General features: G+C 38.9%; 1 protein-coding gene across 3 annotated transcripts in view; it reads left to right on the top strand.

Annotated features, from left to right (window-relative positions):
• The window catches only part of LOC127623232 (multiple epidermal growth factor-like domains protein 11), a 159,920-nt gene that overhangs the window by 56,856 nt on the left and 75,886 nt on the right, over positions 1-27,178 (top strand). For all 3 annotated transcript variants that reach the window (XM_052097574.1, XM_052097576.1, XM_052097573.1), the window contains exon 6: positions 7,801-7,893. In XM_052097574.1, coding sequence (XP_051953534.1) covers positions 7,801-7,893 — 93 coding nt within the window. The remainder of the gene's footprint in view (positions 1-7,800; positions 7,894-27,178) is intronic.

Genomic DNA, 27,178 nt, shown 5'->3' with positions numbered 1-27,178 from the left:
TACCTTTTCCCATCGTGGATGTTTTCGTTGCTCGTGTTTTTTCAATAAAGCTTCCGCTGCAAGTAGATCCTTGTCCCGTGTCTGCCTTCACCTGCAATCGTGACAGAAAGAACGACCACAAATGGATCTAGCAGCGGTTTTCACCGAACTGACCCAGGCGAAGTTGACCGTTCGCGAGTACTCGCGTCTCTTCTCCACTGTCGCCATCCACACCGGGTTCGACGACGCTTCCCTGAAAACCATCTACATGGTCGGGTTACCATCATGCCGGCGGAGGGTAGTGCCGGAACCCGGAGAGCACACGTGGAGGGAGTACGTGAGTATCGTGCTGAAGAAGCTCGCGGCCGAGGAACCACCCCTCGTGATTCCGGCTTTCGAGCCTGAGCCCATGCCTACCCAGATCGACGACCCACGCTGCCAACTTTGTCCGCCTGGAGGAGGAGGAGAAGAAAAGCTTCCGCTCTCCAGCTCACGCCGGCCACGATCAGCGAGCCTGTGCCTGCCACGGTCAGCGCCTGTAGCCTCGACCGTCCCTGAGCCAGCGCCTGTAGCCTCGACCGTCCCTGAGCCAGCGCCTGTAGCCTCGACCGTCCCTGAGCCAGCGCCTGTAGCCTCGACCATCCCTGAGCCAGCGCGAGCAGCCATGACCGTCCAAGGGCAAACGCCAGCAGCCATGACCGTCCAAGAGCCAGCGCCCCTCGAGCCTTCTAGGGCTCCGCCTCCCAGGGCTCCGCCTCCCAAGTCTCTCAAGTCTTCCAGGGCTCCTCCTCCCGAGACTCCCAGGGCTCCCCCTCTCAAGTCTCTCGAGCCTCCCAGGGCTCCGCCTCCCAAGTCTCTCGAGTCTTCCAGGGCTCCTCCTCCCGAGCCTCCCAGGGCTCCCCCTCTCAAGTCTCTTGAGCCTCCCAGGGCTCCTCCTCCCGAGCCTCCCAGGGCTCCACCTCTCAAGTCTCTCGAGCCTCCCAGGGCTCCTCTCGAGCCTCCCAGGGCTCCGCCTCCCAAGTCTCTCGAGTCTTCCAAGGCTCCTCCTCCCTTGCCTCCCAGGGCTCCACCTCTCAAGCCTCTCGAGTCTTCCAGGCCTCCGCCTGTCAAGCCTCTCGAGTCTTCCAGGGCTCCGCCTCTCAAGCCTCTCGAGTCTTCCAGGGCTTCGCCTCTCAAGCCTCTCGAGTCTTCCAGGGCTTCGCCTCTCAAGTCACTCGAGTCTTCCAGGGCTTCAGCCTCTCGAGCCTTCCAGGGCTTTGCCTCTCGAGCCTTCCAGGGCTCCGCCTCTCCAGCTTTCCGAGCCTCCCAGGGCTCTGCCTCTCAAGCCTCTCGAGCCTTTCAGGGCTCAGCCTCTCGAACCTCTCGAGCCTTCCAGGGCTCCGCCTCTCAAGCCTCTCGAGCCTTCTAGGGCTCCGCCCCTCAAGACTCTCGAGCCTTCCAGGACTCCGCCTCTCGAGCCTTCCAGGGCTCCGCCTCTCGAGCCTCTCGAGCCTTCCAGGGCTCCGCCTCTCGAGCCTCCCAGGGCTCCACCTCTCCAGTCTCTCGAGCCTTCCAGGGCTCCGCCTCTCAAGTCTCTCGAGTCTTCTAGGGCTCCGCCCCTCAAGCCTCTTGAGCCTTCCAGGACTCCACCCCTCAAGCCTCTCGAGCCTTCCAGGGCTTCGCCTCTCGAGCCTTACAGGACTCTGCCCCTCAAGCCTCTCGAGCCTTCCAGGGCTCCGCCTCTCGAGCCTCCCAGGGCTCCGCCTCCCAAGTCTCTCGAGTCTTCCAGGGCTCCTCCTCCCGAGCCTCCCAGGGCTCCGCCTCCCAAGTCTCTCGAGTCTCCCAGGGCTCCGCCTCCCAAGTCTCTCGAGTCTTCCAGGGCTCCTCCTCCCGAGCCTCCCAGGGCTCCGCCTCTCAAGCCTCTCGAGCCTTCCAGGGCTTCGCCTCTCAAGCCTCTCGAGCCTTCCAGGGCTCCGCCTCTCAAGTCACTCGAGTCATCCAGGGCTTCGCCTCTAAGGCCTCTCGAGCCTTCCAGGGCTCCGCCTCTCGAGCCTTCCAGGGCTCCGCCTTCAGAGCCTCTCGAGTCTTCCACTGCTCCGCCTCCCGAGCCTCCAACGGCCTTGGCTCCCGAGCCTCCTACGGCCTTGGCCTGTGGCTCTTTTATGTTGCTCTCCCTGTGCTCACTGAAATTAGAGACAGGCGTTAGACATAATTTAGCTCAGGTCTGTCCCTTAACGCTCTGTCTCTCCGGACAGACACTTGACCACACCCCCGCTGCCACAGTTGCTTTGCCTCTTTATTAGACAAGTATAATTGAGAGTGACAGGAAATCATTATGAATATAGATATAGAAAAGGGGGATGGAATCATACATTACAGGCCCAACTGAAATCTTTGTCACCTGCATGAGCACAATGGCTCAATGCATCTGAAGCACCGGCGCTACAATTGTTAAACACTTTTTACAGTTCAAGGTAAATATGTATTTATCTAGACATGGATTTGCTGACTATTTGATGTCAGGGGATCTTTTGATAATGTGTCATGTGACCAGTCAGCAAGATGTCTAATAAGGTGTGAGTAATGGTGTGGCTTAGATTGTGGTGTGTGTTATTTCAGGTTGTCTTTTTGCTGTCTATGCTCTGTGAGTACACCCACTGCTCTCAATGGCAGGATAAAGAGATTTGTAGAACTCTGTTTTAACTGCACAGGGGCAAGAGCAGGTATTAAAGCCATTTTCATTACATGCAGTATACAGTATGTTGATCTTTGCTCTCCTCAGTTTCAACACTTCAGGTTTATCCTCTCATATTTGCCTTTTATGAGCAGCTTTTCTAGTAGAATCAGTCCCTTGGGTATTAGCTGTATTGTAAAGTCATCATTCATTAATGGCCTAAACCGATATAGCCTAGTTGCTTTGAAGGTAATGTGTTGGTGAGTTCCCTACTGTCCATAGTGAGGTCAATTAGAACATTTTCTACTTTTATTTGACCGATGATTTAACCTCTGTGGACTAACCATAAATCCCAAACTGTGTTAGTGGGTTTAAAACGACAATACAAGTGCAGCAAATATTTTGCCTTAAACAAATAAAAAAAAATTTTTTTAATTTTTTTATTTAACCTTTATTTAACCAGAAGAGCTCTCTAAATGCTACTGAATGGTGTTAGCAAAGGCTACTTTCTCCTATCCCATAGTTAAATAGTAAATTAAAGTGAATTGTATTAGTATAAGTAAGCCATTCTAAGGTTGTCTTTTCCTGAAAACTGTAAACAGAATTAATTTGTGGTGCCTTCAAAACATGCTCTGTTGGTTTGAGCATCCCGGCCAACCCAACACAGCAACATTGGTTCAACATATGATAGGAGTTTGGGGTAGAGCTGTGTATATTTAGACCAATGGAAGATGAGGGAGTGTTTTTTTGATTGTTTGTTTGTTTTTTGTTTTTGTGTTTGGTGATGCTAGTGGTGTGGGAATTATACAATTCACCCTTTAATGATAAAAACTCATGTACTTATTTGTGATGTCCTTATGTTACCTAATGCAGAGCCTTGGTTTTAAACAATGAGTTAATCTGTGACATACCATTAGCATTGTTTTTGCAAGCATGGATAGTTCCTTTAAAAGTTAAAGCATAGATTTTGCACATACTTGGATGAAATGACTCTTCTTTGCACAGGTAAGGCTTACAGGACATGGAGCCAAAGCGGTTTACACCATCTGGTCAGAAGAGTCTCAAATAGTTAATGATGAAGTATTAATGATGCTATGTAAATGCTGTGGCTTCTAGCAGGAGAATTAGATGCTCTAATATAGTCCCATACACCAATCTAAAGTAATTTCACATCTTAGTTTTAATTAGATGATGAAATCTTGCATGTATCTGCATTTGATTCCAAATCGTTTTTTTTTAAAGGCACAGTCACCCAAAAACACAGAATGAAAAGGCAGGCAAATTGACAGCCTCAGTTATCCTTCACTTTCCTTGCATCTTTTTTCCATACAATGTAAGTGAATGGTGACTGAGGCTGTCATTCTGCCTAACATCTCCTTTTTGTTTTGTTCCACAGAAGCAAGAAATTTATATGGGAACAGCATGAGTATGAATAACTGATTGTCAAAATATATGTTTAAATCTTTAGCCAGAAGTATATTCTGTGTAATAATGCATGACAATTACAATTAGCTCTATTGTTACATGGTATGATAACACCACTGTGTAATGAGTTAGATTAGTCTTTTATCGAAATGATTTAATTTTTCAACAGAGCCTGCAGACATAGGCTTTTTTGTGTGTAGGAGGAGAAAGATTCATTGAATTTTAATTAAAATGCAAGACCTATTTTCTCAAGTGTTATAGAAACGTACATCAGTTCAGCTCTCGGGAGAAGGCACGCTTTATCCTTTCACCTACATTACATAAATTAAATTTAATTTCCTGAAAAGATTTAACAAATTAGCATTTCTTCTCTGCTGTCTGAACAGAAATTGCTGATTGCAACAAAAATCTATATTTTCATCACCTGAGTTTTTTTCCTTGCCTTCTGAGCACGTTGTATAGCTTCATTGATTTCAAAAAGTCAAATTGATGTCTTTGTCAGCACAAAATGCTATTGTTTTTTTTTTTCTTTTTTTTTTCTTTTTCTTAAGCTAGAGGAGAACTGGCCCACATTAATATCAGGTTCTCAATGCTGTGTAGATCCATACTGCATTATTTGCCAGGTGGGTTTAGTATTTTCTGTGTGTGGAGCATTTCTGCAGAAAGCACTGTCCTCTGGGTATTTGGGATTCTCCCTCTCCCCCATCCCATTGCCGTGCTTATGGCCAATAGTGAGGGCCCAGCCGAAGGTGGAATGAGTGATAATCTATAGCCACGCTGTCCTGGAATGAGGGCAAGTCCTGCTCTACTGCAGCTTTAGCGTGTGGCAACATCACAACACATTAAGTCACTCATAAACATGATTCATTAACTATTTCAACCAACATAGCAACGTGCAATGTCTGAATACAACAATTAATGAGACCCCATCCTTATGTTATGTGGTTTAAAAGCCTTTCCAAATGAGGAGTCTTCAACCTTTTTCAGGCCAAAATACTCTTGGTGGATAATGAAATAGAACCCATGTTACATATTGAGTGCTAAATTTTAAGCCTAGCCAATAATAACATGCATATAGAACTATTTAATGTATTTACATACTTGCCATTGCAGTAATAATTAGTGTAGAGTCATTTTCATGCACATAACATTTTAATTGTACTTAATACATTTTAAGGTGGGAGAGATAATGAAACATTTCACTTAATATTGAATTTGGTTGGACACATATTTTCTTTTTTTATTATTTATTTATTTATTGTTCACAAAAATGAGTTTGAGATAAAACAATAACAGGCAGAATCCCTGTTGATGACCCCTATTCTAGAGTCATAAACCTGTAACCCTTCTCCTCTGTCTAAATATGTATAAAATTGTAAAACAATTGCAAAAAAAAAGGGCAAAACAATATATTGGTAAATACAGATTATCATAAACAACATATCAGGTTTATGCTGCTTTCTTCTTCCACCAAAATAACACACTGCTCCCAAGGTGTTGACATTTAAGATTTGTGTCATACTCTCCTGTGAATGTGACAGAAATTGAAATATTGTTCCTTACTGAGTGACTCTTTTGTGATTTAGAGCCCCACATAGAGGTACAATAGGGAACAGAGAGATCCCAGTAAATATCAATCTCTTAGTTATCTTTGAATTGATTTATAAAGATTCACACTGTACTGATACATAACACTTTATGGGAAGCTGAATTATTCATTAAAAACTTTGTTTTTGCATATCATTAAGGTTAGCGATGACATCACTCGCTGTCAATCAAAATAATCATAAAACGGGCATTAACTGCTAAGCTACTGGACAAGATAAATGCTGGTCATCATGTTGTGTTTTGTCAAGTTTCTTTCAGAAACATGTATGAGCAGCCATATTAATTATGCATTGTTGATCGAACCAACCTTCACATATTTCATGGTCAAAGATAAGGACATAGCACATGACACATTTTCTTGCTACCTCTTAAAGAAGAATCTCTGAAAGAACTTACTCTCTTCTGCTCATACTTTGAAAGTCAATGCTGATTCCAATCAAAGTGGATTGTTCCAGAAGCTTTGGGGGCCAACTGTTTCCTGACTCTGATAAGAGTTTGTCACTTTGAGTCCTGCCATGCCAGATGACCTTCACTATCTCAAGCATTATTCATGCTATACGCCTATATATTTTGCCTTTAATTCATCTTTTCTGCCAATACTGTCCAGCAGAAAAGCTTAAAAAAGCATGGAAAAAAAAACTGGCAAAAACCCCATGTAGGTCATTTTTATTAATTCTCTGAATCCAAATATCTGACTGAACTCAAGGGCCCAGGCAGGAATACTAATGCTATAGATAATCAATTGGATGCTGTGTTGTTCAATAGGAATGATCAAGAAAACTGCACACTTCATAAACAGCACAAAGCCTTGCAGTTGCTGCTCTTGAGCATTGTAGCAAAGTGCAGGCTGATCGAATTTGGAGGGATTTACAGCTTGTTTCCTTGCAACTCTAACCGCTTACGTCAGCTCGTTTTGCACAGACTAACAGGTTAGTGTGATAAACTGAGACGTTGACCAAGGACTCAATCTCTTAGGAAATTGTTTAGTGTTGAGTGTGTGGTCAGAGTGAGCATTTTAAAGGTGGGCCTTTGCTCTGTGTTCGACAGCTCTTGTGAGGATGCACAGGTGACAGTCATCTTTGGAAAATGGCCAGTCTGGTCATTATCCTTCATATCAGCAGATAAGCAGACATTTGGGGGCATCTAAATTAAGTCTTGCGGGAGGCTCAAACCTTCACTGTATATAAACTAAGGTTTCTCCTACTAAAACAATTTCTAGTTGCCTTAAAGGGGAAGTTCACCCAAAAATTAAAACTGTCATCATTTACTCACCCTTATTTTGTTACAAACCCGTATACATGAAACACAAAAGGAGATGTTGCACAGTATTTTAGTCACAGTCACCATTAACTTTGTTAACTTCAAAAAAAAAAAAAAAAGTACCATACACATACTTTTCACTTTGTCTTTCACAGAAGACAGAAAGTCATACAGTTTTGGAACAACATGAGGGCGAGAAAATAATGACAACATTTTCATTTTTGGTGAACATTTCCTATGAAGGAAGTTCTTTAAAAGAATGAATTTGAATGGTGATGTCAATACTACTAATGATGTCACATGGGCTTAAATAGAAATACATATTTGTACTTCTGCATCAAGCATCTTTAAACATATTTACTCAAGGTATACATTTTATTAGTATTTGTATTTTCTTGGGACTCAAACCCATTACCTTGGCATTGCCTAGTTAGCTTTAAGGGCTTTAAGGGACACACTGTTCATTTGGCTTTGCAATTTAAGGTAATGAGCAAAGAGTTCTGCAATTTTTCTTTCCTCTTGCACATGCTCATTACATTCAATATATTCACTGTTGTTTGGCAAATGTACAGTTTTTGTGCCGAATTTGACTGCGTATTTACAGTGAATGGAATATTACCTTATTGGTTTTGTGGCAAAAAATTTGAAGTCCAAAGAACTACTTTAGGAGTTTAAATAGTAAGTTTTGAGTACTATCATGGATTCAACCTCTTACTTGTGTCTGCTAATTGATGGCACCATATCTAAAAATGTTTTTCATTCTCTGCAAAAATCTTTAATAGAATATTTTGTCCATCTCTATAATCTTTTTCTTTTTCCTTTTGTTTTCCCTCTCTCTCTCTCTCTCTCTCTCTCTCTCTCTCTCTCTTTGATAGCTCGCTGTACTGAGGAGTGTGCCCACGGTCGCTGTGTATCTCCTGATACATGTCAGTGCGAGCCAGGCTGGGGAGGACTGGACTGCTCTAGTGGTGAGTTCACTCTCTCATTAACTCTGAGAGCACAGTTCACTTCATTAAGGCCCTCTCACTTTCACATAGTTAATAGCTGCACCAGTCCCCAGACGCCACTGCAAAGCTACCATGTTTCTCACTTAATCCCCGCTCTTCCATTGCCTGAAGTGGTGGTCACACTAGGCTTTGAGCATGCAAAATTATTTTGTACAATGCAACACCAGGATTTGAAGTCACGAGGGAGGGCTTCTGGTTTTAGTAAATAATACATCACAAATTACAAATTATATAACAGTGAATGTTGCATACTGTATATTGTCTACTCACTTTCCTACAACAATTAAACATGCAGCTTCTAGATATGTGTTCTAGAAGCTGCCAAGGGGCCAGCATGTGAAGTTTTGGTCTTCTATTGGTCTTGCGTCCTCTTGTGATTTGCAGATCAGATTTCACCAAACTTGAACTTTCTTCCACAGCGGAATGCGATATTTCTTTGCATGTACTTGTGTTTTTGGTGCACTTTGTTCATATGCTTTTGAATGCGAGTGAATGGAGTGCGAAGTGTAGTGTGACCTGGGCTTAAGATTTACTATATCTTGTTATACCATTGCTATAACAACTTCATTACATATGTAATAGCAAAACCAGGAAATCATGGAGGATAAACAAGATGTTAAGTCATGCAGTTGCATTAAATGGTAACTCTTTGTAGAACATACATTCTAAATACAAAGTGGGCGAGAGTGATGAATGATATATGGGCAAATAAAAGTAATAATTGATTGATGGATGGATGGATGGATGGATGGATGGAGGGTTGGGGAATAGAGAGGGTTGAGCAAGTGGGTGGGTATTAAGAAGGATGGATGGATGGATGGACGGATGGATGGATGAGACACATCTGGCTAGCTCTATTCTCCCAGTAGCTGGTGAAATGGCATTCATCATAATTACAGTGATAAGTAGTTCAAAGGGTGAAATGATTTGCATATAAAAAACAATATGACTTACTCTTTTCTGTTGAACACAAACGAAAATTACAAAAGGAAAAAAGATGCAATGAAAGTGAATTGTGACTGACATTACATTCTGCCTAACATCTGCTTTTGTGTCCCATGAAAGAAAGAAAGTCAATGATGACAATTTTTTTTTTTTTTTTGGGTGAACTATCTCTTTAAGATGAATTGATTAACAGGGTTTTTCCTGTATATCAAGGGATAAAATGGGAAGCCATCGATATTCAATCTCTAATCAACTAAATACTGATAGTTTAAGAAACTGCAGAAAGAAAGAGAGACAGAGGCAAGAGATTAAGAGAGAAAAGATATTGACTTGTTTAATATTTATGTGTTGAGATAAACTTGAAGGCTGTGGGGAGCAACAATATACCCTATTCACATTAAGTATAGCAGCACTGCAAACTTCTTCCTTAGCCATCTCTGCTGATGTAGGTGCATAAATAAAAACACACTTGACAGTTAGTATGCATATGTTAACCTAGTCCTTTCTATGCAACATTAATCACTGATGTACAGCCCATGTTAATGTATATGACATAAGACATGTTGATTTTCTGACTCAAGACATATGGTTTGACCCAATTCGCAAAATCTTCTGTTGTTTTCAGTGCCTGGTTGTGGCTCACGTCCTGCTAAATATTTATCCGGTGAATGATGGTTGCAGAAGTCTCTGTATGGATCTATGGGCATTTTCATTAGCAAAGGAGCCATTTCATGATTACCAACAGTCTGTAAATCACCTGTTTGATGATTCTGAGGCACTGGGCACAGTGGAGGAGTTGCAAACATGGATGCTGCTAATGATCCAGACTGATGTATTTGCAGATCGTAACAAGGTTTCTCAAATGGGAATAGAGGAAAAGAACCCACTTCAGAGACTCGAGACCCCTCTTGGGTTTCTCTAGCTGAAGATGTGCATTCTTCTGAGCAGGTGATGTTCTGTACTAATCCACCTTATTAAAAGAGACCTGGTGCTTGAGACAGAAGCATTATTCATAAATTGTATATTTCCATACTGGGCGATAGGCCAGGCTTTTTCATTTATGAGCTTTCATCTGTAGAAATGAGGAATGAGAGCCAATTTTTAAATGAAATCTGACCTCTTGTCTTAACTCGTACATAAATGGGTTATTTTTGCTGTAAATTCCTCTCTTTTTCCTTCACTTTCTCTCTCGTATGAATAAGTAGTGGCAAGCCCTACTGGCCCAGCAGTGGATATTGTCATCACATTGAGGATCCACCTAGCTAACAGAGACAAATAATCATAGATCGTTAATCAAAGTCAAGACATTGGGTCACACACTGAAATGTTTGCTGATGAGTCAGTGAGGAAGTATGAGAGTAAGCTAAAGCACACATTGTGTGTTTGGTGAATGAATGGAGTATATAGGATAATGCTAAGCAATGGGGATGATATGGTATTGAAAAGCAGAGCTGCTTTTGGGTAGCTAAAGAGCTTCAAAATCAAAATGACAGGCTTTGCACTGACGCTCTGGAGCAGCATCAAAGAGTCCGGCCAGCATTACTGGAGCAGTACCCACCAGGAGCCTGCTATTTGGGTCAGAAATGAAAACTGAAAGGTGGAGCTTATCACTGGGATGAGGGGATAAAACTGAACTGAAATGAAAGAATGAGAAATAGAGGGTTTTGAGGGGTGAATAGAAAGGGCCTGTCATTTCACTCCTGCTGAGGTCAATCAGCAATTGCCTAAAGACAATGTAGCCATCACATCTTTCGAATCGCAAGTACGAGATATAACCTTGGAGCGTCCAGAAAGCCCTAGGTGTTATAAGTCACCACAAGGTCATCGCCGACATAAAAGCTTTTACACTAATCTGAATTACAGTCTAAAAGTGAAGCACTTTACATTTAACAGTTACTCTCAAACGCTCAATTTAAGATTCCTGTCTCAAATTAATTTCCGCTGCTTTGGCAACCGGATTTCATTCTATTTGATAATTTGCTAAAATCATGAGAATTAATGGTCGACTGGAGGACTAAAGAGAATGCTGAGTTTAGGTTCTCTGTAATACATTCACGGATGTCTCCATTAGATAATGATCAGCCTGTGGTTGAGGACGGATGCTGTGCAATAGATTTTGGTTTATTTGATATTGCAGCTGCAGTCAGTATGATGGGTGCACTTTCCTGGAATTCCCAAGTCTCTATCAGCCATCACTGCCTGAAACATTCATGGCGGTTAGGCACAAAGCTTTCATTAAACATGATTAAATAAGCAAATGAGTAATACACCAACAAAAACAAATATATTACTTACATGTTTATAGATCCCAGCTTAGCTTAAGCAATCAATCAATAATTTATTAATTAAACATTCTGTCAGGGCATGAGACAACCTTATTGGCAATGGCGTGAGGTGGACTTCTGAAATGAGGAGGCAAAATCCCCTCTCTGAGTTTGGATTTGTTTTTGTTTTTTATAGTCTCATGCAAATTCTTGCTCTCATTTCATAATGATGTTTACACAGGTTCTAGGTTAAACGCACGTGGAACATTTACCCTAATTAAACTTGAGACTACCAACAAGCACCGACACTGTAATATTTTGTAGGCTATTGTATGTTTATACAGGATTAACATAATGTTTATTTAAACCAAATCACATAAAAGTCTCATTGTTTATGCATTTTCATCTTTTATTTGTTACTACTAGCTGTTTTTGAACTATAATTATAAGTAGCCACCTTTTTTTCCCCAAACCATTAATCAACAAATTAATGATAAACACTGATTCTTGGTCCTTTTCTCCTCAGATGGAATCACTTAGAGGCCATTCAGCAAGAGTCAAGGTGTTTTTAAAAGTTAAAGTTCTCATCAATAGACATAGCATCTTGAAAATGTTTCCGCTCGAGATCCTGAAAAAACAGCGAGACGCAGTGCAGCGGTCAAAAAACATCTGCCAAGTACTTTTGCATAGAAAAACAATTATAAAACAGTGCAGATGTAAACAAAAATGCTATCGGTGTGAATGGCCCCTTAATGTTTTACAGGGTTAATGCGGGTCAAACCCACACGTGTTTTTATATTAATACATGGACGTCACTCATCCAAAGACAGCAAAACATGTGTTAACTAAAATAAGCTGATTGAAAAATAATATATTTTGTAAAAAATAAAAATAAATGAATTATTAGCAAGCAAACAACAATTTCATAATGTTTGTTCAGCAGTGATAATTACATTCTCTGTCAAGTTACACAATATTTCATTATATGATTTTTTAGAGTGGGACACAGTTACATTTGCATGGCTGAATATGATTGTGAGGTTCTGTGGCAGCCTGACTGCCATGGCAACAAACTGCAAATTCGGTTGGCAATGGGAAAGCAAGATTAGGTTCATTTTAGGTGAAAATGAGCAGTTTAAAAGTGACAGATCATCCATCGTCTGTGTGATTGATAAAACAAACAATCATTATTTTTTACGCTTCACTTACTTTCTTGTCTTCTTTTACTGATATACTGCTATACAAAATGATTAATTTCAGATGGCAAAGTAAGTACTGTGATATTGTCCTGTGGATTGACTGTTTAGATGAGTCAGATCATAATGTGAGGTATACAGTGCACTCTCAACTAATGACTTCTAATAGCAGTTGTCTGGAGAAGAGTTTAAGAGCCAATTTCTCTGCATTAGCGCAATCTGTGATAGTGTGAAAGAATGGCTTTGAGGGGAGGAGAAACGGAAGGGATGGGGTCGTCATGGGCCCCTAGGCTTACCTGCTCACGACACCTAATTTATCAACAGAGGACCTCAAACAGATGGTGCCATTCCAGATCCACACAAGAATGTTGACATGAATACACTCTCAAAGAGAGAGAGAGAGAGAGAACTGGATTTACCTGAACTGAACTTTGAATTTAACTGAATTGAATGAAATGCGACAGATGGATGGTGTGATTAGAGAGAGAAAAGGCAGTGTGTGGATAAAAAGGTTGAGATAGAAATTTACATAAAGGGAGCAAACACCAGAAAAAAATGGTAGACATAGTCACTTCCCAAGAGGGGGGAAGGAGTAAAAGTTGGAAGTAAAGAAGGACACACTCTCTCCCACTCTCCTCTGTCATCTACAAAGCAGTTAAATAAATCATTCTCTCATTCCTTATTCTCTCATTCCTCTCTCCTCTCTTTGCCTCCTTTAATCTCGCAGCACCACTTCTGCTGTGCTCTCAAAAACTCAAAATACAGACACTCTGTACCAGGAAGTGATCTCAGCTCACACTCATAAGAGCTTTTTTGGACACTTCATTATTTGTTTTATGTACTGTTTATGTGTGAGGCTGTCTATAGACGTAAAAGAGAGAGGAATGGAAAGGAGACATTTACAGTATACACTACTGGTCAAATGTTTTGAAACACTTGACTGAAATGTTTCTCATGATCTTAAAAATCATTTGATCTGAAGGCGTATGCTTAAATGAGTGAAATTAGTTTTGTAGACAAAAATTTGTGCCACCATATTAATTTATTTAATTATAAATCTAAAATGTTATTTAAAAAAAAAAGATTTTGAAATTGATGACTTGGACCAAATAATAAAGAAAAGAAGCCAATAAATACCCAACATAGATGGGAACTACTTCAATACTGTTTAAAAAGCATCCCAGGGTGATAACTCAAGAAGTTGGTTGAGAAAATGTCAAGAGTACATGTCTACATATTCTAGTCAAAGGGTGAAAAAAATGTGAATAAAGAATGAGCAAATGTTTCAAAACTATTGACCGGTAGTGTATATGTTTGTTGGCATATGTCAGGGTTGGGAAATAGTAAAAAAAAATAAATCAGATTTTCTTCCCTTTTTCCTCCCCAATTTGGAATGCCCAATCCCCAATGCACTCTAAATCCTCATGGTGGCATAGTGACACGCCTCAATCCGGGTGGTGGAGGACTGAGACATCATTCCGCGCATCTAATCACGTGGCTTGTTGAGCACGCGTTACCGCAGAGACCTAGTGCATGTGGAGGCTTCACACCATCCACCTTGGCATCCACGCACAACTCACCACGTGCCCCAACAAGATCAAACCACATTATAGTGACCACAAGGAGGTTATCCCATGTGACTCCACCATTCCTAGCAACTGGACCAATTTGGTTGCTTAGGACACCTAGCTGGAGTCACTCAGCACACCCTGGGATTCAGGGTTGGGCCAAATTAAGAATTTAAGAATTAAATTCCCTTTAAATTTGTGAGGAATTTTAAATTGAATTGGCAACTGCTCACAGGATGCTGAATTGTTATTTGGAATGACAGGATGAGGAATTTACTGAATTGTAGTTCACAGTCAACAAAGGAATTTCATCAGTCTAAAGCAAGTTTTAATTGTGCCATACAACAGGGCTGTTTCTTGCTATAAGTGGTATAAGCGGTCGCTTAGGGTTCCCAAGACATCAGGGGGATCCGCAAAGAAAGGGTTTTTGTTTTTAATATACTAAAAGCTGCAAATAAGTCTCAGGCAGCTGTTATGACTCAATTAGACAGTTATAGGGGGGCCCCCTTGTGGCCCAAGAAGGAAGGGAGAATGTAACTGCAAGGAGAGAGTTGAAGCTAGATGTGACAGGCACCTGCACGCTCAAAGGTTTTTCATCACAATAATGCACAGCTAGAACAGGAATGTGATTCTTATGGATTAATCCTGAATTTCATTTTTCCGACCTAAAACGTGTGAATTGTGTAAATCTGTTAATTAAATAAAATGTATAGGGTTTTAATATTTCATCACAGGGATAATATCTTATAGAGAATACCCTGTCTTTCTCCATGAGTTGCTTCTGCATCATGAAACAAACTTTGTTGAGTGCACGAGACGAAGGCTATTGATTTTTGCCATCAGGACTTCATTCAAGTAAGACAGGTTTATTTTAATGAATCAAGATAAATAAAATAATTGAAAATAAAACAGGCTTGAACCATTGCCACAGATACTGACAGGTTAAAAGTTGCTACTGTTAGGGCTTATTACAGTTTTACAGACATGGTATTTGCAGTAGTATTAGTAATAGTATTTGCAAATTTTACATTTCATACTCATTGCCAATATATCGAACCATTTGTATGTATAATCATTAAACCCAGCAGATACAGTTCAGAAATTAGAAAATGTTGAGGAGAGTAGGATTTTGTGTAGGACCCCCATATGCTCAGAAACTTATTATTGTATGTATTTGTATGTATTATTACAAACTACACTTACAGCTGTTACTTGTATTTCTTTCATTCCATTTTAAATCTACTTCCTCAAAGGGATAGTTCATCTAGATCTCTTTTTTCACCCTCATGTTGTTCCAACCTGTATGACTTTCTTTCTTCCATGGAACACAAAAGGAGATGTTAGACAGTATATGTGGGACTGACAGCCACAGTGTCCTTTCAGTTTTATGGTTTGGAAAAATGTCAAACATTAACATTCTTCAAAATTCATCCTTTTGTGTTCCTTAGATGAAAAGAAAAGTCTGATTTGTCAACAGAATTTAAAAATTCTGACTAACCCTTTTTACATTTTAATTACAATTATGAATCGTATATATTACAATTATATAACTGTATGCCTCAATATAAATGAAATTAAAATTGAGATATTTAATTGGAATTTATTTGAATGGCACACAACCTTGACAAAATGCTCAATGTTCTTCCTCTAGTTTCATAGCATGCAAAAAATAAATAAGATAAAAAATGTTACAGAGGAAAGTCCAGCACCTGTTCACTCATAGCAATTGTGCATTTCAGACACACTGACAACACATCTATCTCATTTGTATGCACACATCATTTGTTCTTTGCTGGAGAAAAAACACAACTTAATCAGTGGGATACCTCATTATATAGCTGAATGAATGTGATCGTTCGGTATGCGCAGGTTTTTTTTTTTTAAATAAAGCCCAGCAGTGTGCTTCTCACGGTCAAAACCTGCAGCTTTCGGATATTACCATCAATATAGATTTTTCCTCTGACTTTGAAAAATCAAAGCACACTGTGAGGGGTGGCGAGAGAGTCCACTCCGCTCGAAGACCTCCCTGCACTGATTGGATCAACACTGCCCAGGTGTTTGTGTGTGTGTGTTTGCAGTCACGAAGTTCAGCCCCCCGAGCATTACAGTCTGCTCAGTTATGGCTGGTGCTGCATCTCTGTTGTTGAAAGCAAGGGACTGGGAGCTGCTGTTTGTTGGCGCTGTGTGAGTGACCCCAAACTCTCAGAACTCGACACAGGAGGATGAGGATGGAATGACAATATAATGGGTATCTGAAGACAAAACAAAAGAAAAAGCTGAGAAATCTTGAAGGAAGATTGTTCCAGTTCATCATCATTCCATCAGTGGATTTAGTGTGTGTGTTGATGTGTGTTCCTCCATGATTAGGGCATTAATAAATTGTGTTTTTAAATAGATTTGTTGTATAAATCACTGTGGTTGTGGAAGATGGATGGCCACAATCCATCAAACAAAGCCAAGCTGCTTGAATTTTTGCATGAGGAGTGGCATAAAGTCAGCTAACAGCAATGTGAAAAACTTTTAGAGAGCATGCCAAGACACATGAAAACTGTTATTCCACCAAATATTGATTTCTGAACTCTTCCTAAGTTAAAACATTAGTATTGCATTGTTTAAAAATGAATATGAACTTGTTTTCTTTGCATTATTCAAGGTCTGAATACACTGCATCTTTTTTGTTATTTTGACCTTTAAATAAATTCTCTAAATGACAATATTTTTATTAGAAATTTGGGAGAAATGTTCTCAGTACTTTTTCTCAAACACAAACACATATAAACTGTATATACAGTACACACACTTACACAAAAAACCCTCAAGCTCCTCAAAACTGCCCCACTGTGTTATTTAACTTAGCCCTGAATTAATTTTTGCTATTCCACTAGGAGTGAGCCTTTTGTTCTATTCAAGCACAATTAATTTTAGAGTAATGTCCCATACGGCCTATTGTAGCTTGCATATTTCTCTGCCATGGTTATTTCCATACTGCGCATTGTTGATAACAGCAATATTGTGTCATAACATAGTCAGCAACTTTCTCAAATGAATGCCTTTTAGAAAAGGTCCAATTATTTTGACAGTTGTCGGGGATGATAGCAGTGCCTGTGATCACTTACGCCTTCTGCTACTGGATATCATTACCAAATAGGTGCCCTGAAATGATGTAAAGCCAGATTCTAGATTATTTTCCACAGTTTAAATAGCCTTTAGGTGGCATGATTTAATGAGGACATTATAAAGCTCTATCATGTCTTTGTAGGGTCTAAAATAGCTAAGATGTTGGGATAACAGTGCAGACACAAGCTGCTGGCAGCACACTAATAGAGGTCCAAGCTCTGTTGTGGTCATTTCACAGTGTATGTCATGCTTGATTTTTGGGTTGATTTACATGTTTATGAAGTTTAGCGCTACAGGATTCAGTTTATTGCATTGATCATTACATTTGATGATCTCTTTACTGGCTGTGATGTGAATTCTGCAACATCAGAACACAAATTGCTGCTAGCATTAGAGGTTGTGTTATGATGAGGTGAAGGTTGGAAAAGGATCTGGCCTTCTCTCACTAGCTAGTTTGTGGATCTAAAGAACACATGCCCTCTCATGCTCACTGGCTTGTAGAGATAGGAATTTTTATTGAGTTTTAAAGAGTCGTAAGGAATTTAACCATTCTGGTTACAATTATGATTTCTCTTAATGATTCTGGTTCCTTAAAGGTTCCGTGAACAATTCCTTTGGTACTTTTGGAGAAAAATTATTTTGAAATAAGAAATACACTTATTATTAGATTATTATATTTGTTTATATATTTGTTCGGGAATCGGACTACACCAGTCGCGCTGTATGTTTGGCCAATGCAGATTCATAAGAATGTTATTTTCAGAAATCGTCCTACACTGGTCGCGCTTTATGTTTTGTGCCACTGATTCAAAAGAACCAGTTAATTAGTTTAATTTGTTCGGACTTCACTAGTCACACTTAATGCTTCACCAATGCAGATTTAAAAGAAGCAGCTCATTAGAGTCATTTGTTCAGGAATCGTACTACACTGGTCATGCTGTATGTTTCGCACCACAGATTCAAAAGGACTGGCTCATTTGAGTCATTTGTTTTGGAATCAGACTACATTGGTCATGCAGTGTGTTTTCATGATTTGCAGATTTAAAAGAACTGGCTCATAACAGTCATTCATCTGGGAATCGGATTACACTAGTCACGCCGAATGTTTTGTGCCACAAATTCAAAAGAACTGGCTCATTGGAGTCATTCGTTTTGAAATCAGACAACATTGGTTGATTCTTGATTCACAATTCGCAACCTTAGTCACATTGTCCTGTTCTCATATATCACAGGTATTCTTTATGTGTAAATCAATATTGTTAAATATGCTGTAAGTGATTTTAGCCATTTTGCTAACTTCACATCCTCTTTCCAAAACACCGTTCTCCAAAGACATGTCAGTCAACCTGATGTTAGCAGGCCAAATGTGTAAAAGGATTGACACACAAAGAGAGTTTCTGATCGGCTACTTAACTGATTTGATAAAAAAAAAAAAAAAAAGAATAGGTAGCTCCCCTGACTCCCTTACTCTTTTTTTCCATTTACAGTGCCTAAGGGTGTCATAGAGACAGGTGTGAATTCTCAGGACACCAATTTCAGTGATATCTGTCAGGCTGTAGGGACATTTTTACAGCACATTTGAGCCATATGATTTGTTCTATAGAACAAAGTTTCTCAAAACGATTGACAGTTTTGATTGATGCTTTTGTTTGTATCATACAATATAATAAACTTGTGTACTCACATGTTTATGTGAACATATATGGTGCATTTGTTCTCGGGCACTACCTCACGCTGCCTTGCCTCTGCTGTGTCCTTGAATGTGCTTGGCTGATTACATGTGTTCATGTAGGGGGTTATAGTATTAGCAGTATGCCTCAGATCCTCTTGCACCTGCAGTCTCCTAATGCAGTCACCCTGCACTCCATGGTAGTGTTGCACTGATTACTGGCCATCCTGGAGGACATTGATTGTCCTGTTTCTCTCTGGCAAAGCCCACACAATGCTGACGAATGAACTCCTGGCCCTGCCAAGTCCAATTAACCGTCAGTGCTGCATCGATGTGCCCCCTCCGTTACTGAGGAGAGGGAAGAAAAACAAACTTTTAATCAAATTGTGCTGCAGGCCCCAAGGTAACTGGGGTTTTATTCTGAATTCTGCTCCATTCTTCTTTGTTGGCGGTAACACACTTTTCTTAAGAAGGTTGTTGAGAGAACAATTTGTTTTTGCATGAATAAGGACAAGGAACAACTGGCTTCACATTTTAATGAAGGGTGGTTTTCAACCAGTTTAAATCCAAACGCTATGTTTAACATATTGTATGTATTTGATTAGATATACTGTAAGTAGGACCACACAGAATCTGCACCCGCTGAACTCAGAAGGCTCAGTGAATTTTCCTCAGAAATGGAATACCTGGAATACCTTGCATTTTCATTGATTATATACTGTATTTCGGCCAGTTTGATTATGCTGTCAGCTAATAATCACAGTGTAGTAATTTAACAGCACTCCCCAAATTTTATCAAAAAGTTTTTTGCCCTACAAGAGGAGACAACACTCTTGATCATGTTTATACAAACATCTCTGATGCCTACAAAGCCACCCCCCTTTGCCCATGTTGGACAATCTGATCACTTATCCCTGTTCCTATTACCCAAATGCACCCCATCATCAAACATGAGAAACCCACAGTGAGAACTAACAGTGTGGCTGGAAGCAGCAGACTCTTCACTACAGCATCAGTTCCAGAACACAGACTGCAATGTGTTTGCTTCTCAGGCCAACCTGGACTCCCACACCGACATTAATAGCTACACAAATTCTGCTCAGCAACACATCAACAGGTGTTACGACAAGCTTCGACCAGCGAACAGCACCCCCCAACCAGTAATGCCACTCTCCCAGATGAACTGAACACCTTTTATGCTCGCTTTGATCGTGAAAACACAGAACCACACATAAAAGCTGATCTCCCACCTGATTATCTGCCGCTCACATTTTCCTCCAGTGATGAATGCTGCACCCTGAGCAGAGTGAATGCACATAAAGCTGCTGGCCCTGATGGCATCCCGGGCCGAGTGCTCAGGGCCTGAGCAGAACAGCTGGCTGACGTCTTCACCAACATTTTCAACCTCTCCTTGGCACAGGTCATTGTCCCTACCTGCTTCAAAATAGCCACCATTTTTACCATTCACATATATATACTTCATTCTGTACAATGCACCTTCAGTTTTATACTTCTTCATTTGTACCTTGTACTGTATTCATAGACATTTGCGTTGAGCTGGTCTCTGCTTCTCTACCTCATAACTTTGCATATTGTATACATTCACATATTTACATATAGCAATATGTGTGTATATATATATATATATATATATATATATACATATTGCTATTTGCAAACTTCTGGTTAGATGCTAACTGCATTTCATTGGCTCTGTACTATTTTGCACAATGACAATAAAGTTGAATCTAATCTAATCTACCACTTATAATCCATTCAGTAGATTTTCTCACAAAATCGAGATAAATAAATAAATAAACCCGATTTCTGAAAAATTTACCTAAATATCAGGTATATCCCAGATATTTGTATTATTATATCTGGGCCAAGAAATAGATATGTTTAGATATACTCTCTAGTGAGTAGAGATAACTTGAAATACACATATTTTTTCATTTTATTTTTTAGTTCAGAAGCAGACAATCATTGCATCTACAAAAATTGAGACCCCCACAGTCTTTAAATCCCATTCAATAAAATCTCTCAATAAACTATGCATTAATTAAAATGAAACCCAGTAATGTAAGGACAGGAACGCCGCCAATTGTAATGAAGCAAATGTTAACAAATTTCATTAGAAATTTGAGTGAGAGTAAAAAGTAAAAACTTTTAAATCTACTGTAAAAGTACAATTTTATAAGTTCTAAAACAATAGTAAATGTAGTGTGATACTTCCCAACTCTGAGTCTTTCATTATGACTTTTGGAGCTTTAAAGTCTTAAAGTTACAATGCAATACTGTTTTCTTTTTTCTTTTTCTTTTTTTTACCCAAGACAATCTCTCAATGTGGCCTTGCTGGTGCTCTCAAGGTCACGATAAACTACTCAAGTCTGGCTTGCTTTGATTATCCTGATACAGACATTAAAAACCCAGAAATTCAATTAAATTCTTGCCTTTTGCCTCAGAGTAAACCTGAAAGGGAATGAAAAAGGTTGGTACACATTGGTAAGTCTTAATAAGGGGAACAAAGCGATAAGGTCTATGATCTGTGCATAAGAAATAATAAGGGTCAAAGGAGAGTTTTACAGAACATTTAGTTGCTTCTACAATTTCAGTTTCATTAATAAAAGTGTATAAACACTAAAGGAAATCAAGGTCACTGTGACGGCTGCGATAAAATAAATGAGTCTGTTGTGAAAACTCTCATTGGCTCAGAAAGGAAGTATAGTATAATTATAGCAAGTATATCGCAAGAATAATTACAGATTACATGAAAATTAATTTCTAATAGTTATTGTAAAGATAATGACTAATAAAGAGTTTGACTGTATCAAGAAATTTGGTGCATAAAAATTCACATTCTTTGATATAATTTAAAAATGACTGGTCCAGCATTGAATAGTTTTTTCCAGAATGCACTTCTACAAGAGTAAATGACAGCTATTGTGGGGCAGAAATATTTTAAGACTGATTTAGATAAGATAATTTGCTTTTGTTTATCTGGATAATCAAAATGATTTTTTCCTCATTGGATCAATACGGCAACCTCTTTTTCTCTCTCGAACTTTACCACAATATGGATTAATCAGATTGGTTCTTTTACATTCTATTTGTCTTCTCTAGTAACAAATCACTTTGGCTGTGTTGGGAGTCTTGTGATTGCCTGTCGTTCTCAGCGCCAAGCAGTTTTATTACCATCCAAGAGTTCATGACTATTAATCCGTTAACTCACAAAAACTTTCCCAGCATCAGGCTTTTGTTTTCTTCAAATACATTTTCGACTGTAAGTTAGAGAAAGAGATTCGCAATTGATTTCACAGGGAGTCACTGATGTGCACCTTTGACTTCACCGTGACTTTGAGAATCCACAAGAATAATTCATGGGCCCCAGTGAGCTTCCAAAGACGGAAAGAACAAAACTGCATTCAGAGATCTCGTCGCTCGTTCCAGATATTTTCTGCGCCCCTGAACATGCCAACCTTTTCCGGAGAGGCTGGAGCTCTCATGAGGGTTCTTCATGTGACTGCTGAGTGGATGAGAGAGGAAAGGGACATCTGTGATTGACACACATTGGCCACTTTACAGGACCCTCAGACCCTCAGAGCTCAGCCATAGAAGCTGACTTTTCATTCCAAAGCCTGCTCCAACCGTTCCCTTACCTCCTCTCTCACCCCTGCAGTCACTCAGCTAATGAAGCTTTAATGTGCTCCTTGCTTAAGTGGGCAGCTCTCTGATGGAGCTCAAGTGGCAATGAGGCAGAGAGAGTGTAATTTCCTATGAGTCCAATATTTATCAAAACACCTAAACTCTCTATCTGTACTTTCTTAGGGTAATTTGCATAGGTTGTGGATTTGCATGGATTTTTTAAATGATCCCACTTATTTAATCAAGCAATGACAGCTTTTGATGTCTACTAATACAATGTGTGATTTTGTTTAAATTGAGCATTTTTTTTCCATTACAAATTACATAATCAGCATACAAATTACATAATCTAAATAAAATTAGAATTGAATTTCGTAGTATTTGGTATGCCCCTCTTTTGCTTTAAATTGATAGTTCACCTTAATATGAAAATTATCTCATCATTTACTCACCCTCATGCCATCACAGATGTGTATGACTTTCTTTCTTCTGCAAAACACTAACAAAGATTTTATAAATAATATTTCAGCTCTGTTAGTCCTCACAATGCAAGTGAATGGTGGCCAGAAGTTTGAAGGTTCAAAAGGCACTATAAAATGTATACAAAAGACCCCAGTGGTTAAATCCATATGAAGCAATATGATAGGTGTGGGTGAGACTTTCAAGTGAGACTTTCACTTTATCATTCTATTGTGGAAGTGACTTAAACTTTTGCATTCAATCACCTACTGGTTGGGGCTGGTTAAAGGAGGAAATTAATAGTAAAAAATGACTTAAATATTGATCTGTTTCTTACCCACACCTATCAAAGTGCTTCATATGGATTTAACCACTGGAGTCTTCTGGATTAAATTTATGCCTTCTTTATGTAATTTTCGGACTTTAAAAGTCTCTGATCAGCATTCACTTGCATCGTATGGACCTACAGAGTCATAATGCCAATATTAGTTATTTGTGTGCAGTGCAAGTCATGGTTTAAGATTAGTAAACCAAGTAAGTGTTAAGGGCCAGAGTTAAAAAAAAAAGATTTTGTATGAACTGTAAGATTAATGAGTAATGTCTTTGAAGTCCATCCTGGATTAACTGCAGAAGTTCAAATTGATGCATTGTCCTTTGTTACTTGGCTGATGAAGGCTTTTTTGGCAATTAAATTATAGTCTTTGTATTTCGTTTCAAGAGTGTAGTCCATCAATAAACAAAAGTGATGCAGGCAGAGATCACTGAGGTGCATCGCAGTTTCTCTGTAGAAATGAACATACAGTAGTTGGGATGACACTATGGGATATTTTGTAGTATTTTCGACATAAATGGTAGATTTGATATCGGTCTGTAACTAACCAATTCTCCAGGATCAAGCCGTGGCTTCTTAATAAGCAGTTTGATAACTGCCATTTGAATGTTTCTTCGGATATGTCCTAAGGATAGAGAGGAGTTAATAATATTAAGAAGAGGTTCTGAGATTACAGGGAATGCCACTTTTAAGAGTTTAGTTGGTATTGGATCTAACATTCTTGTTGTGGCTTTTGATTTTTCGATAGGTTTTATTAGCCCTTCATGACCTATGACAGAAAAGGATTGAAGTTTCTTGTGAGGAAAATTATGAGACACTGTTTTCTGAGGTACTGTGTCAGTTGATTGCATAATTCCAATTTTATTTCTGATTATTTCAATTTGATCGTTTAAGAAATTTATGAAGTCATTACTATTGCACTGCGATGGAATATCTGGTTCAGTCGAGGCTTTATTCCTAACCAATTTAGCCACAGTACTGAATAAACACCTAGAATTGTTGTGGCTATTTTCTATGAGTTTGCTAAAATTTGCTGACCTGGCAGCTTTTAGTGACTGTCTGTAGCTAAAGACACTATCCTTCCTTGCACCGCGAAATACCTCTAATTTTGTATTCTTCCACTTGCACTCCATTTTCCGAGCTGCTCTCTTGAGAGCATGAGTGTGATCATTGTACCATGGTGCTGGGCTTTTTTTATTGAATTTTCTTTAATCCAACACTATCAGGAGTGGTTGAGAAGACTATTTATATTTTCTGTTATTACATCAAGTTCATCCAGACTTTTAATCTTACTGAGTATGTGAGACAATTCTGGAAAATTAATAGTGAAGCTATCTTTAGTGGTCAAAAGAATAGTTCTTCCTGAACGATAGTGTGGTGTAGATTGAGTGACATTAGCTGATCGCAGCAAACAAGTGACAATGAAATGGTCTGAGATACCATCGCTCTGCAGCAGAATTTCTATAGTATCAACATAAACTCCATATGACAGAATTAAATCTAGTTATGGCGACGAGTTGGTCCTGTCACATTTTGTCTGACACCAAGAGAGTTGAGAATATCGATAAACGCTAATCCCAATGTGTCATTTCAATTATCTATGTGAAGGCTGAAGTCACCAACAATTAAATCTCTATTTACATGAACTACTATATCTGATAAAATTAGCAAATTCACTAAGGAAATCTGAGTATGGCTTGTGTGATTTTTATACTGTAGCGTAGGGCAAAAGACAACAGAGATTTTTTATTTATATCTGATGGTGATATAAAAAGACTTATATCCTGTCCACTGAGTAACACCAAAAACCTCACTGTAAATTGTAGCAACACCTCCTCCACAACCCTTCAGATGAGGCTCATGATTATAACAATAACCTGTTGAAGATTCATTTAAACTAATATATTCATCTGTATTAATTCAGGTTTCAGTTAAACAGAGTTCATCCAAACTATGTTCTGTAATAATTTCATTTACAATTAGTGCTTTGGTTGAAAGAGATCTAATGTTTAGTATCCCTACCTTTATGTGATGTTGATTTTAAATTTTTTTCTTAATTAAATTGTTTCTAAATGATTTAGTGAGGGTTTTTTGGTTGGTAGTTTGGGGAACAGACACAGTGTCTATATGATATCTAGGTGATACAGTCTCTATGTGTTGTAGTTTATGTGACCTGTGTGACATCTCAAGGCAGCTAGCAGACGTTCAGATTAACCAGTTTGTCTGCTTCCTGATCTGGGCCCCAATTAGCCAAATACTATCACAATTGTAACTATTAGTCCGATGTCAGATTTCAATAAAATGGCCGAAGGTTTCTGTGTTGTTCTGTCGTTTCTGAGTGCTGAAGCAAAAACACTTATTAATATTAATTAGTAATTTGCACTTTATCAACTGACAATTAATTTTATCTGACTCCAATTTTATATTAATCTGACACCAATTTAAATTGAACCTCTAATTTAGATTTAAGCTCTAATTGATTTCTGATCATTCTTATAATTTAATCTTCTTAAGTTATTGATTACTCTGAATCGTCCTAACTTTCATTATCCTTTCATTCGGGTCCCGATCATCTGATTCGGCCACCTACTGCTTGCTCATAATCAGATGATTGTTTTATTTAGTCACGTTTCATACAACTTGCTAAAACGGTGATAAGTAGTGACTGGTAGTCTTACATGATTTTCTCCTGTTCATAAGATCCAGTTATGATCATTGTCCTGGACATAAGTTTGCGGTAACAAAAGGCATCCCTCAAATCTACCGGTGATAAATGATTTTGGAGGAATACCGAATAAATCAAAAAGTAACAATTTATTTGCCAGGTAGGATTTAAAACATAAGGGACAAAATCAATCAAAGCCAATTTCACTCATGATAAGAATAAACAAACATCCCTAAAAATAAAATACCTGGCAATAGAAAATGACACGCAGCGATAAGCGTGGTATATCTGACTACAGACTCCCCAAGTTCCTTGCCAACCTTCCTTAAATATCCAGACAGAAAACATTGTGTACCAAATGAAAATTTTTATCTGAATAGAACTTTCCCCTTTAATGTCTGCTCTGGAATCCACAAATCCAATTTATTCCTACATGATTTGAGAAGATTCCAATAAAACAAGAAAATCTGACCTTTTGAGGTGTTAACATGGTCAGGGTCACAAATGTGATTTTTAATGTAACTTAAATATATCTTATTTATTTTATGTGTCTTTGTTTTGATATTTTTTATCCAAATTTTATTTATTTATTTATTCAGTTTTGAATTCAAGGTTTTCAATGTGGATCCACTGTAAAATGGCAGGGATGTCTGTTTAAATTTCAAACTCATGTTGATGATTTAAACAAATTATGTCATCATTAAGAACATAAAATAATCTGCGCTCCCACGCAATCTGATAATATGCAGTAAGTGATGCACTCTGACCCTCTGATGATGGAGGACGTCATTGTTATTTCCTGAGTCCTCCATGTTTAATCTCCACAGCTCTGGTGGGCAGATGCCAAGTGCCGAGAGTTGTAAAGCCCCTAGCAAAGATGAATCTCCTCACAATGAACATTAGCATAATGTCAGATCATTAAAAGCCAATTATACTGATCTGTATGGTGTTCATGTGGTGGGTGAGTATTATGAACTAAAGGTTTAGCACATTTCTCACTTTAACGTTGTGTGCTGGTCCTATAACTACCATTCGTCCAATAACTACCAAATGTCGGTGCATTATTTTTGTGTGAATTCATTGAAAAGGAAAACACCAACAATGTTTTGTTTTAGTACAAATTTTTTCTAAAAAGCAAATAGTTCCGACTCGAAATTCTGAGTGGATGAGCCGTGCTTTAAGCTGTTATGCTGTAAAATTATTTTAAACGAACACCTGTGACCACAAGTTCTTTATTAATGCACCAAGTTATTTGCAACTGCAAACTGCATATGAAAATGAACAATATTATTCAGCAGAATAATTTTTTATTCCAAAAAGAATATTACATTTAAAGGGATAGTTTATGTGAACTTTCCCTTTAAGTGTTTATCAAGCATTGGTGTCT

Source organism: Xyrauchen texanus, chromosome 29 (genome assembly GCF_025860055.1).
Source record: "Xyrauchen texanus isolate HMW12.3.18 chromosome 29, RBS_HiC_50CHRs, whole genome shotgun sequence".
In the NCBI taxonomy this organism is placed as follows: domain Eukaryota; kingdom Metazoa; phylum Chordata; class Actinopteri; order Cypriniformes; family Catostomidae; genus Xyrauchen; species Xyrauchen texanus.
This window is presented reverse-complemented; position numbering and strand designations above follow the sequence as displayed.